This window comes from Kogia breviceps, chromosome 12 (assembly GCF_026419965.1).
Source record: "Kogia breviceps isolate mKogBre1 chromosome 12, mKogBre1 haplotype 1, whole genome shotgun sequence".
Taxonomy (NCBI): domain Eukaryota; kingdom Metazoa; phylum Chordata; class Mammalia; order Artiodactyla; family Physeteridae; genus Kogia; species Kogia breviceps.
In genome coordinates, this window is record NC_081321.1 from 79417794 (window position 1) to 79431201 (window position 13408).

Consider the following 13408-nt stretch of genomic DNA (forward strand, 5'->3'; position numbering starts at 1 on the left):
TCTCTAGCCAAAATCTCTCTTCTGAACTCCCCATCTATCCAGTTAACATCATAAAGATCTCATACTCAACGGTGTCCAAAACTGAACTCATCTTTTTTTCTAACATAATTGGCTCCAGCCAGTAACCAAAGCAGGAAACTGTTGCAGGCCTCTTCAGCTCTCTTACCTCCCACTTCTTTTTTTTTTTTTTTTTAACGCCTTTATTGGAGTATAATTGCTTTACAATGGTGTGTTAGTTTCTACTCTATAACAAAGTGCATCAGCTATACATATACATATATCCCCATATCTCCTCCCTCTTGCATCTCCCTCACCCTCCCTATCCCACCCCTCTAGGTGGTCACAAAGCACCCAGCTGATCTCCCTGGCTGCTTCCCACCAGTTATCTGTTTTACATTTGGTAGTGTATATATTTCCATGCCACTCTCTCACTTTGTCCCAGCTTACCCATCCCCCTCCCCATATCCTCAAGTCCATTCTCTAGTAGGTCTGTGTCTTTATTCCCATCTTACCCCTAGGTTCTTCATGACCTTTTTTTTTTTTCTTAGATTCCATATATATGTGTTAGCATACAGTATTTGTTTTTCTCCTTCTGACTTCACTCTGTATGACAGACTCTAGGTCCATCCACCTCACTACAAATAATTCAGTTTCGTTTCTTTTTATGGCTGAGTAATATTCCGTTGTATATATGTGCCACATCTTTTTTATCCATTCATCCGATGATGGACACTTAGGTTGCTTCCATCTCCTGGCTATTGTAAATAGAGCTGCAATGAACATTTTGGTACATGACTCTTTTTGAATTATGGTTTCTCAGTACAACCTCAGAGGGCTTTGATCTCTCCTAGCTCCTGCATGTAGCTTTGTCCTCCGTCTGCTTTGTATCTTTCACACTTTTGTCAGAATTAATTTCTAAAGTGTAAATCAAATAATTGTACTCCATTGCTCTTTGGATTTGCCCTTTTGCCGTAGTCCATATTCCTTGCAGTGGTGTGGAAGCTCTCCATGTTCTGACCATGGACCACCTCTGTAGCCTAATTTATCTTAAACCTTATCATCCAACTTTTAAAAAGACTTTCAAATCAGTGACCACAGCAAGCACCTCAAGCATTCCTAACACTGTGTGTGCCCGGAATGCTTTTTCCTCTGTCAGGAGCCTTGTATTCCTCATCTTTGACTCCCTGTTGCTTAGAGTGTGGCAAACAGAGGTGGTCAGCAAACATTTGCTGAAGGAATTGTGTAAATGGTAATAATTACATCTGAATTAATATGTTAACGTGCCATTGTGGGGCTTTATACAAAAATTGATTCAATTCTATATTCTTGGAAGTAGGATTTTGTACTTTTTTTTTTTTTGCTTTTGAAAAATTTTTAGACGAAGGAAAGGTGATCTTAACTAAATGAATGCTTTGAAGAAACCTATTTTACCATGTTTCTTTCCATATGTTGGTCCAATAAGGCTGCTATAACAAAAATCCAGAGATTGGGTGGCTTGAACAACATTTGTTGCTCACAGTTCTGGAGGCTGGGAAATGCAAGATCAGGGTGCTGGAAAATTCAGTGTCTGATGAGGGCCTGCTTCCCCCTGTGTCCCCATGTGGCAGATGGCGAGGTTGCAACATATAAATTTTGGGAGAACACAAACATTCAGTCTATTGACCTCTACTAATTTATTGAATCAATTAAGAAGAATCGTTTCCATTTTAGTTTTGTACATTTTAAGAAGTGCTTTCCTAAGTTGCATAAATGTTATTTATATTCTTTTTCTTTTCCTCATGTGTCTCAGTTTCATGCTTTAAGTGGCAGAAATATTTGCAACTACCAGCTGGTCTGTGACAGTGACATGAACCTGCAGAATAAAGAATCTGTGGCCCAGTGTCTGCATATCTTGTCCTCCTTAAGGCTCATCATGCAGGTGGCTTTGCCACAGGAGCAACTTTGCTGGATTATATTTAATGGTATGTGTCAGTGTCTTTTATTTTTCATTGTGTTTTTCAGAAAGGTATTTAAAAACTAAGTTTGATGGTGACTTGATTACCTTGTGATTTAAAACATGTTCATTTCCTCCTAGGGGCAAGACGGGAATAAAGATGCAGACCTACTAGAGAATGGACTTGAGGATATGGGGAGGGGGAAGGGTAAGCTGGGATAAAGTGAGAGAGTAGCATGGACATATACACACTACCAAACGTAAAATAGCTAGCTAGTGGGAAGCAGCCACATAGCCCAGGGAGATCAGCTCGGTGCTTTGTGACCACCTAGAGGGGTGGGATAGGGAGGGTGGGAGGCAGGGAGATGCAAGAGGGAAGAGATATGGGGACATATGTATATGTATAACTGATTCACTTTGTTATAAAGCAGAAACTGATTCACTTTGTTATAAAGCAGAAACTAACACACCATTCTAAAGCAATTATACTCCAATAAAGATGTTATTTCCTAATAGGACACTTGTGGGCTTTTTAACATTTTTATTACATTTCAGTTTGTCCTTATGAGCAGGGACTTATACAGCATGTCTGTGGGTTTTCTGCTCAAGGGAGGGTCAGAGGCTGTGGAGATAATCAGTTTCACATATATACAAAATAGGGACTACAGTTAGTAAGTAAATATAAATGGGGAAGGATCGGAGGACCGGTTAGATTGTTTCTAAGCACCATCGATTTATTGTTCCTCTCCACGAATACTTTGGCCAATGACCAGGGCTTCCTATGCATCAGCCTTCTACTCCTACTTGTTTTTGAGTGAGGAGCTCTGAGAACGTGCATGTATGTATGTGTATAGTGTATTTACATACATATATATGCATTGTACAGCTATACATATGTACATGTATATGCATTATATATGTCTCATGAAATGAATCTTATATATCAAAATGTAGCATTTGTTTTTTCCTTTTAAGACTTACAATTTAAATTCAACTAAAATTCTCTTCAAAGTTACGATGAGTCGCCTGTTGAGTCGCCTACAGTATTGTTCTCTGGATAACATATTCCTAAAGGAAAAATAGTAACAGTGTGTTCTGTGTGCCTAAGAGCAGGGCAAAACAACTTGGAAGAAAACATATTGGATTTTCTCTCATCCATGGCAACTGACAGTACATTTCCTAGCCTTTTCCTTCCTTGCTCTCCCCAAATAACTTTTTGGACATTTTGATTGTAATTAGACCTTACATTTGCTACCAGAGATGAGGGTGACTCTGGAAGACATTTTTCAGTCCAGTGATTGTTAAGCTTTTGGGCCTCCTCATCCTCAGAGTTGCCGTGGCCATCTCTGCACCTGAATTGCTCACACATCTTGGCAGGGGTTGAGCAGGAGCAGAGCTCCTGATTGACTCTGTTGTAAAGCAGAAACTGACACACCATTGTAAAGCAATTATACTCCAATAAAGATGTTTAAAAAAAAAAAAAGGAGTGATAGACCTGAGGGTTGGGCCCTGCAGTCAGCCTTTGCTTGGAAGGTGGAAATGATGCAGCATGACTCCCTGTCTGAAACCCTTTCAGATCACACACAAACCCCCCCAATATTCTTAAAAAAAAAAAAGATTGAACGATTTCTGTATCTTCTACATCCTTTTTCTGGTGTGTGCTTTTTCCTTATACATATGACATCATGTTCTAGATTTTATCCTGTTTCCTAAATATTTTTCAGCTCGGCACTATGGTTTTAGAATCTAGCCGTGTTGCTGTATGTAAACCTAGTTTGTTAACTCTGCCTGCTGAATTGGATTTGGCAGATACCTATGCACCCGTAGGAATGGGCACCTGGTTTGCCCTGCCTCTGTAACTGCACAAATAATTCTGCAGTGAATATCCTTGCCTCTGTCCTTTTATAGACCTGTGTGAGAGTTTTCCGGGACTTATGCCCAGGAGTGAGGTTCCTGGATTGTGGGAGATGCATATACTTAGTGTCATTAACTGCTGTTCCTGTTTTAGTTAATTCATCTCAAACTTAATAAGTGCCAGGCATTGTTCTAGATGCTAGGGATACAGGAGTGGACGACAGACAAAACCTTGTTCTCATGCTTACATAATGCTTCAGGGAGATGGTAAACAAATCAGAACTAAATGATGTATCAGATGGTGATGAGTGCTATGGAGGAAAGTAAAGCCAAGAAAGGGGTTGGGAAGAGCACTGGCTGGGCTGGGCTGGGCTGCAATTTTATTTTGTTTTTTAAAAAAGATTTATTTATTATTTTATTTTAATTTTTTTGGCTGCATTGGGTCTTCGTTGCTGCACACAGGCTTTCTCTAGTTGCGGTGAACGGGGCCTACTCTTCGTGGTGGTGCGTGGGCTTCTCGTTGCGGTGGCTTCTCTTGTTGTGGAACACGGGCTCTAGGCACATGGGCTTCAGTAGTTGTGGCATGTGGGCTCAGTAGTTGTGGCTCGCGGGCTCTAGAGCGCAGGCTCAGTAGTTGTGGTGCACGGGCTTAGTTGCTCTGCAGCATATAGGATCCTCCCAGACCAGGGCTCGAACCCATGTCCCCTGCATTGGCAGGTGGATTCTTAACCACTGCACCACCAGGGAAGTCCCGGGCTGCAGTTTTAAGTGGAATGGTCAGGGTAGGCCTCACCTGAGATGAGATGCCGTTGGAGTAAACACCTGATTGAGACATCTGGGTGTTTGGGGGAAGGGCATTCCAACTGGGTGATTAACAAGTGCAAAGAGCTTGTAGTTTCAAAACTTTGGAATTTAAGTCATGAAACCTGCAATCAATTTCTCAAAATACATTTGACCTTTCCAGTTAGATGTTAACACTCTTTTAAATGACTATTATACACACACACCCTTGTTTTTAAGATATTTAACCAGTCTTCGTTCTTTCACAAAATCTAACTGGGTAAATGAATGTTGGATAACATCTGACATCTCAACTAACCTGAACCCAACTCATTTGAACCCTCAAATAGTCAAGATTATTTTGGTGGTGGCTATCATAGACGAAAAGGAGTCACATGATGAGGCAATAAACGCTGTATTAGGGATTTGGTTAAAAATCAAACCAACTCCCCAAAATGGCCTGAAAACGTAAAGATTTAGTCTGTGCTCCGTTTTGTACCATGTACTCTTTCCACCGGGCTCCTGCAGTGGAATCCGTGAGCCATGCCAAGATCCTGAACCATCAGAGAAGGATTCCATTATAGTCAGGATGCACTAGGGCTGCAAAGGTTAAAGGCACATCTTTGAAACACAGAGGGCCCTTGTTATTCTTTTTTTTTTTTTTTTTTTAACATCTTTATTGGAGTATAATTGCTTTACAATGGTGTGTTAGTTTCTGCTTTACAACAAAGTGAATCAGTTATACATATACATATGTTCCCATATCTCTTCGTTATTCTTGAGGGTGGTCTCCTGGGGCTTTCTGAAATCCCACAGCTCCCATTGCTGAATGTTTGGGCTTCTGGCTTACACCTGAATCACTGTTTTGTGGAGTCATGTGTTTCCTATGCATATCCTTACTTGGTGACTTTTTTTTTTTCCCCCCCTAAAAACACAGTTATACAGTCAGGTCAACAGAGCCAAGTTGAGATGAGAATGCAGAGCTTGAGCTCTTACTAGCCGAGTGGTTTTTTTCCCCCAGTGGATCTTACATGAGATAAACAACTCTTTGTCATGGGAGCAGGCACACTAAGAATGTGGGGGACTGTATAATCTGTGAACTTTATGGTACTTTAAGTGTTTAAGATTCTATTCAGTACTTTTTGGTCACTGATTTGTGTAATGTTTATTATGCTTGCAGATGTATTTTAATCAAGGGATGTGTGCTTTGGAGCAGATGCTGTTTTCTCAGAAGCTTTTAAAGTTTAAACGTGAACATAAGATTTGGAATTGTTGAATTTTGGTGGTTATGAATTTTAGATGAGATATTTTATAGAAAATATTTAGATTGCTTGTCATTATAATTGCACGCCTTTTTAAAGCATGGTATTATATTGTTTTTTGGGTTATGTTTATAGCCCGATAATGTCCTTTGTATACAGAAGGGTATATGGTGATGTCATTCCCCACTCGTCCTCCAAATGCTGCCATAAAATGAGACTTCTATCCTCATTTAATTTGTGGCTTGATTTTAAAACAAAGTCATACTTGAATGATCTTAAATAGGAGTTGGAAATGGCATTTTTCATTAGAGTGCGTATGGGATATACCTTAATGATGGGATAAATATTATATGAGACAGTGAATGAATATAATACAACCTATTATGCATTATGAGTTTTAAATTATGAGTTTCCTTCTTGTGTATTGTGTGCCATCTGATTAAATGTGTATTCTAGTCTTATTTGGAGATAAATCTTCAGTTTTTCAACTGTGAGGAAACCATGGAAACCCGTAACATTTTATGTGAATTAATAAAACCACAAAGTACATAAATTATGCTACTAAAATACTCCTTTGTTCAATATATTTCAAAACTTAAACTACCTTTAAAATGAGAGTAACAGATTCCTGTGTCAGCGTATTTAAAATATTGTCATATTAGTTCTTTCAATAATTTGGCTACAAATTACAAAAAAGTTTATAATGATTATAACTCTCTGGCCATTATCAGATTTTCTCATGAGAAAATCACTTGTTTCGGGAACTACCAACTTAAACTGCAGAAATTGGAATGTAAAATTTCATCATTTGACTGTAAAACATGTTGATCTTTTTCTCCATCTAGGTACCATTTACATTTACACCATTTGCAGAAAGCTGATGATCGTAGGTAACTCTTCTAAGGTATGGAATTTACTGACAAAATATCTTCCCCTGTAATTCCTGGCTTTCTTAAGACTTTTGTTAGCATTGCATACTAAACAAAGAAAATTTGTGAATTATATAACAAAATTTAGCGAATTTACATAGGTTTACTGTTTTTAGTTTTCCTTTAATATGATCATGTAAAAATGTAGACAATAAAGTATTAATGAGAAGAAAGAATTTCTAAAATTGATAGGTGTTTCTCCAGTGTCCTTCAGTCTCTCAAATTAGTCATAACTTGTCAATATGTTACTGAACATCCATCTGATAACTATATCTCTAGGGAGAGTGGCCATCCATTCTAGCTTGCCCAAGACAGTCCTGTTTTATGCCCGTTGTCCTGGAGTAATTATTAATAGTTCCTACTTTCACTTTAAAAAATGTGTTGGTTTGGATGATAAACTATGGTTAGCCTGTTTATGTCTTGTTATGGAGCTTGGACTGCATTTTGCTTGAAGAGCTGGACTGTACTTATGGTCCAGATACTAGTTGGGTGAACAAACTCCTAAACTATGTCCCAGTTATGAGCTGACTTTGTTTTACAGTAAGATTCTCACTGACCAGTACTCACTGCTTAGTTTTAGCTCGAGGAAGTGGCTGACACTTCTGTTGACTTCCTTACCATGTTGGTAGCACTTCTGTCTGCAGGAGACATATTTATTCCCTGTGTTCACTGTCCAGTCATTGGAATGTGGGCCAAGAAGGGAAAATACACCCTCTTTGAGACCATGCTTGAGTTCTTTCTGGCATTTGCAACACTCTACTACTTTAGTCTTCTCTATTGCATGCAAAACCTTGCTCTGAATATTCTAATGCTCAGGACAGATATTTTTTCCTTATTTCCTCAAAACACAGCCAAGTATCTTAGAAGTTGACAATGCTTAAAAAATAGATAGAAGCAAAGATATTTGCATGCTTAATGGATAAGATTAATTGGGTGTTCTGTCTCTTTTTTGTTCCTTGCATTTAAAAGCTCTGTTACTGACAGTGACTTGAACAAACTCTCTGCCAGCTTTTTGAGTGTGAATTAAAATGAGGGGCGACTGCCCCATGTATAATGTAAATTTGGCCTCCAGACTGTTCCAGTGATTCCCTATCCAGTTCCAGATGATTTCCTAAAAAGAATTTGCAGTCTTCTGTTGCACTTGCTGTAGCAACAAATACTGCTCCATGGAGCCATCATAGTTTGGTCTGCTTATAGCATTTGTCTGGCAAAACTTTGAAGGGCAGAGATGTCTGTGCCAACATTTAACTGTTAGTGTTTGTACTTGTTAATGCTGAGAGAATTTTAATTTAACATGATAGTCATCTTAAAATAATTTCTTATTTATACCCTTTGTAAGACATCTTCTCTCCCCCTCATATAACTTGAGTTTCTCTCTGACAAAATAAGGAAGGCCTGAAGGAGGATCGTTCTGTGTCCCAATCTTGTGGGATGGGAGTAGGGGGAGTGAGGAATGCAAGAATTTGGGGGTGGTGGGTGGCTGTACAGTTGGCACTTTCAGATCAGGATGAAATTCTTTCGGTTTGTGCAGTATAATAAGTTTCAAGGAAATTAATTTTCACCCTGAAATTCACAAACCCTCAGCTGATGAATTGATTCCTGAGCTGAGACTGTAAATGGACTCGATGGGTCCATTTAATGGGGACAAGCCCTTGGCAGTCCAGCCACGTCGAAATCCTCCTGATTCTGTAAGCTACTTTAGAGTTCAAGTCTGTTATAGCAAAAGACAGAGGAGAAACAGATGTGGAATCCTTAGGCTTTTCTTTGTGTCACCCCAGAGCAATCTAAAGTCCTATTCCCATAGGAGCTGAGAATTATGATTACCATTTGTTATTATTATTGACACCCTACTCTGTGTTAGGTACTGTGTGAAGGGCTTTGCATACACAATAATGCCATAAGAGTCTTATGAGGTGGACACCACCACCGTCACTGTCCTTTGTTGAATGAATGCTTATCGTCTCTAAGGTATGCTTCTAAGCACTTTCACATATTATCTCATTTAATCCTCACACCAGCACTTTGAGAAGGTGCCATCATTACCTTTATCTTATAGACGAGGAAGCTGAGGCTTAGAAAGGATAATTTGCTCAAGGTCACACATCTAGTTAGAGATGTAGCGGAGGCCAGAGCCAATGCCACCCTGTACTGCCCCTCAACACCATTAGAATAAGGCGTGTCTGTTGGCATATCCCATGACCCACCCTATTTTGGTTCATCTCTGCAAATGGAGGAGTTGTGTGGGAGCTCCTGATACAATGTTGAAATATTTTCTGACATGACTGAAGACATCCTGAAGACCAAGACTGGCCAGGGCTTTTCCCCGAATGGGAAGCACGTTTGTGCTGAGGCAGGTCACCAGCATAAGCTTAGGGAATGGAGGGAGGGCAGTTCTCTAAGCCTCTTTCCCTAAAGACGTAAGACAGTTTGCTTTCCTTTATGGTAAAAGCTGTAGTTTCTTCTGAGGCATTTACAACTGTAGTATAGTACTCAGCAAACATTAAAGAATTCAGTAGAATCTATTCATTCTAAGAAAATGTTGATTTCTGTTTCCCTTTACTATAAAACTGAAATAGTTTGGTAAAGTGTGTGGCTCGAGCAGTGGTTGTCAGATCAGTGCACACACCGTTACATAAACTTCAAGTCCAGACTTTGAAATGCTTCTCAGTGTTTTCCCTCAAAGGGTATGAGTTGAGATAAATGACGCTGCACTGCCATCCTGTGGCTCAGCTGATTAATTGTGTGTGTTTTTCCTACTTGACACCTGAACCATACTTTTGCTAGGCTCCTATAATATGGTTTTTCAAAGTTGCTTTTTTTTTTTTTTTTTTTTAATGAAGACAATAATCCTGCTGAAATCATCAATTTTTTATTAATAGAAAGAATTCTTTCAGGGTCAAGAAAAAAATGCTACAAATTAAGAGGGTTTTTTTTTTTGGAAATGACATTTCATCTTTAAAACCTGAATGATGGTTTCTCAGAGCCCTAAGTGGAATGATGGCTTTTCTCCTTTTTGTCATCGTTTCCCTGTGTAGGGGGAAGAATCCTGCTGCACTTGGGAATCCAGAGACCTGAATTTCAGCCCCAGCTCTGTCACTTACAAGCAGTTTAGTCTCTTGGAGTCAGATTAGGTTACTTTTTTTTTTTTTTTTTTTTGTGGTATGCGGGCCTCTCACTGTTGTGGCCTCTCCCGTTGCGGGGCACAGGCTCCGGACGCGCAGGCGCAGCGGCCATGGCTCACGGGCCCAGCCGCTCCGCGGCATGTGGGATCCTCCCGGACCGGGGCACGAACCCGTGTCCCCTGCATCGGCAGGCGGATTCTCAACCACTGCGCCACCAGGGAAGCCCAGATTAGGTTACTTTTAAGGTCCGTTCTGGCACTGAAATCTGTGATTTAGGGTCTTTGATGCTAAGTCTGAGGCCAAACCCAAACATCATGTGAACAGCTGTTCACTGATGCTATTTTTACTTTGAAATGTGAAATTTCTAATACCAGGAATCCTGAGAGCGTTGGAAAGACGTGGATATAAAGGGGGGGGGAATTTATACATGGTTTAATTCCACCTCCCCACAAATACAACCACCTGAATGTAAAAATCCACAGTAAGATTTCTGTGCAGCAGATACGAGGAACTCAAGAGTTTTGATGACTGTTAATTCCATATCAGTTGTGTGGCAAAATCAGCAAACAATGACAGCAGCAGCAACGAAAACAGCAATAAAGCGACCCCAGGCCAACTTAGTAGAGATATAGTGTCCAGAACCAGGGAGGGGGAGTTTCCTTTCACTATGGTCTAGCTACACACTGTAAAGGGACTTTGGCAACCTGGAGCAAAGCCGTGGAAGACCAACGATGATGGGAAAGGGAAGTGCAGTCCTGGGGACTGCATAAAGATCCTTGGGGATCTTTATCCTGGAGAGAGAGCTGGGGGAGAGGGCAGGCTGCATAGGTGCTTTCAGATTCGTGGAAGGCGGTGATTTGCAAGTTGAGTTTTGAGTGGTCTTGTGCTGTTCCAGAAGGCATAACTAGGATGAATGCACCAGAGGTATATCAAGGTGGATTGCATTTCAGATTAAAGAACTTCATGTTTTAGAATTGTCTTCTTATGCCACGTGGCATGTTCCTTGTTACTGGAGGTGAGAAGTCATGGGTGGGGAAGGTGTGGGACATCAGGTGGTGGTGCTGGTGATGTTGGGGAGGGGATGAAATTAGATAGATTTTCAACCCTTTGATCCTGTGATTACCTGAAGTAGGTCCATGTTTAGCATCATGAACTGAAACTTTTCAATGAAGGTCAGTCAGTCAGTCAGCAAAGATTTGTTGCATGTTTACTACAGGCCAGATAAAATTCTGGGGGCTGGGGATACAGTGGTGAACAAGACAGACAGGGCCCTTTCCTAAGCTGAACTTGCATTCTAGTGGGATGAGCTTACATTCCCAGCGGATAGCAAAGGGTATTACAAGTCTGTGTCTCAAACCCGGCTCTGCTTCCAACAGCCCCCTTTCCTCTGGACTCAAAATTGACCAGACGGTGGAGAATTCTGGCTTTTCAGGCTTCTTTTTTCTTTTAAATATCCGCTGAGCGGCTTGCACGCATGTTATACACATTGTCTTTGAGGGCTCCAGAAATGGTAATAGGGTCTGAATGTTACCAGTGTTTCATCTGTTTTTAACTGTTAAATGCTTTGTCAGTCTAATGGGTTTGCTTTATACATGTGAAGCTCCTTTTTGATGATTTGCCTTTTCACATTGGGTTTGACTACTATGGACTTATTTTTCCTTAATTATTTCCTCAGTTACTGAAGGCTGAATTTGTTATTGGAAGAGGAGCTTTTTTCTGTTGTCCAAATTTATTATCATTATTTTCTTGAGAATCTCGACTACTTGTTAACTCTCCCTTGGTTGTTTCTGCTGACTTTAGGGTTGTTCAGTGAATTCATTTAATAGCACTTGGGAATATCTTCTAGGTACCTGGCACGGCTCTAGGTGCTGGGGATATAATAACAAAAAAGGCACTGTTCTTATTTTCATAGAGATCAGAGGAAGGTTTTGGAATCACACACAGGAGCATATTAATGCAATTGGATGTGACATATATGTGTATGTAAGAATCTATGTAAATTATATACAGTGTATAGATACACATGTATATACATACAGCACAATTACAGGAGAGAGTTGAAGCAAAGGTCATTTCTCTTTAGGGATGTTAGAAGAGTGCTCTTCACAGCTATAGCTCTTTTTCCCCTGCCCTTCCTCCACCATCTCCTCCTCCTGTTCCTCTGTCTTCCCCATGCTCCCCCTTCCTCCTCTTCGTCTTCATTGTCATTAGCAAAGTGAATGCTTAGTATGTGTTTACTGTGTTCTAAGCACTTAGCATGTATTAATGAAAACAACCCTATAAAACAGTTACTGGTATACCTATTTTGCAGACAAAGAACCTGAGGCTCATGGAGTTTAACTATCCACGTACCACTGCTAATAGTGGAGGTAGAGTTTCAGCTCAGTCTTATGGGGAAGGAGAGAACAACAGAGTGAGCAGAGATGCATATTTGCACCATTAAGATGTTTTGTGGAATGGAAAGTACTTTGGACCAGCTTTAAGTGTACTATGCAAGGTCAAGAGTAATGGGGGTGGGGTGGGGGAAGGCAGGGACTAGGTTGTGAAGGGTGTTTAAATGCCCTATAAAGGAAGCAACTGCATAGCACAGGGAGATCAGCTCGGTGCTTTGTGACCACCTAGAGGGGTGGGATAGGGAGGGTGGGAGGGAGACGCAAGAGGGAGGAGATATGGGGATATATGTACATGTATAGCTGATTCACTTTGTTATACAGCAGAAACTCACACACCGTTGTACAGCAATTATACTCCAATAAAGATGTTAAAAAAAATAAATGCCCTATAAAGGGTTTGAACTTTGTTATATAGGCAGTAAGGAACCATTGAATGTTTAAAACACAAGAGTGACAACTCAATATGCATTTTAGAAGGATAACTCTGATGGAGTAAGGAAGATGCAGGAGGAAGCAGGGTATTTAAGAAGATAAGGAGACAAGTGAGGAAGTATCCCAATAGTCCTGGGAGACTGCTTCGTTAAGGCTGATATTTCCATGAGTAGAATTTAGAATTTGATATTCTGAGATACTTTGCTCATAGATTCTTATTTCCATCCTGGTAATAGTTCTAATAGCAATATGTGGAGCAGAGACCAAATTTCTTCTAATAGTCAATCAAGTGAAGGGCAATACAGTCCATTTACCATTTGAAATTTTATTTATTTATTTATTTTTATTTTATTATTGTTATTTTTTTCGGTATGCGGGCCTCTCACTGCTGTGGCCTCTCCCGTTGCGGAGCACAGGCTCCAGACGCGCAGGCCCAGTCGCCATGGCTCACGGGCCCAGCCGCTCCGCGGCACGCGGGATCCTCCCGGACCGGGGCACGAACCAGCGTCCCCTGCATCGGCAGGCAGACTCCCAACCACTGCGCCACCAGGGAAGCCCTGAAATTTTACTTTTTAAAAATTTTTATTGGAGTATAGTTGATTTACTATGTTGTGTTAGTTTCAGGTATACAGCAAAGTGAATAAGTTACACATATATGTATATCCACTCTTTTTTTTTTTAGATTCTTTTCCCATATAGGCCA

General features: G+C 40.4%; 1 protein-coding gene across 2 annotated transcripts in view; it reads left to right on the forward strand.

Moving 5' to 3' along the window:
* The window catches only part of CFAP54 (cilia and flagella associated protein 54), a 281143-nt gene that overhangs the window by 13322 nt on the left and 254413 nt on the right, over window positions 1-13408 (forward strand). For both annotated transcript variants that reach the window (XM_059082492.2, XM_059082493.2), the window contains exons 4-5: window positions 1790-1961; window positions 6675-6733. In XM_059082492.2, coding sequence (XP_058938475.1) covers window positions 1790-1961; window positions 6675-6733 — 231 coding nt within the window. The remainder of the gene's footprint in view (window positions 1-1789; window positions 1962-6674; window positions 6734-13408) is intronic.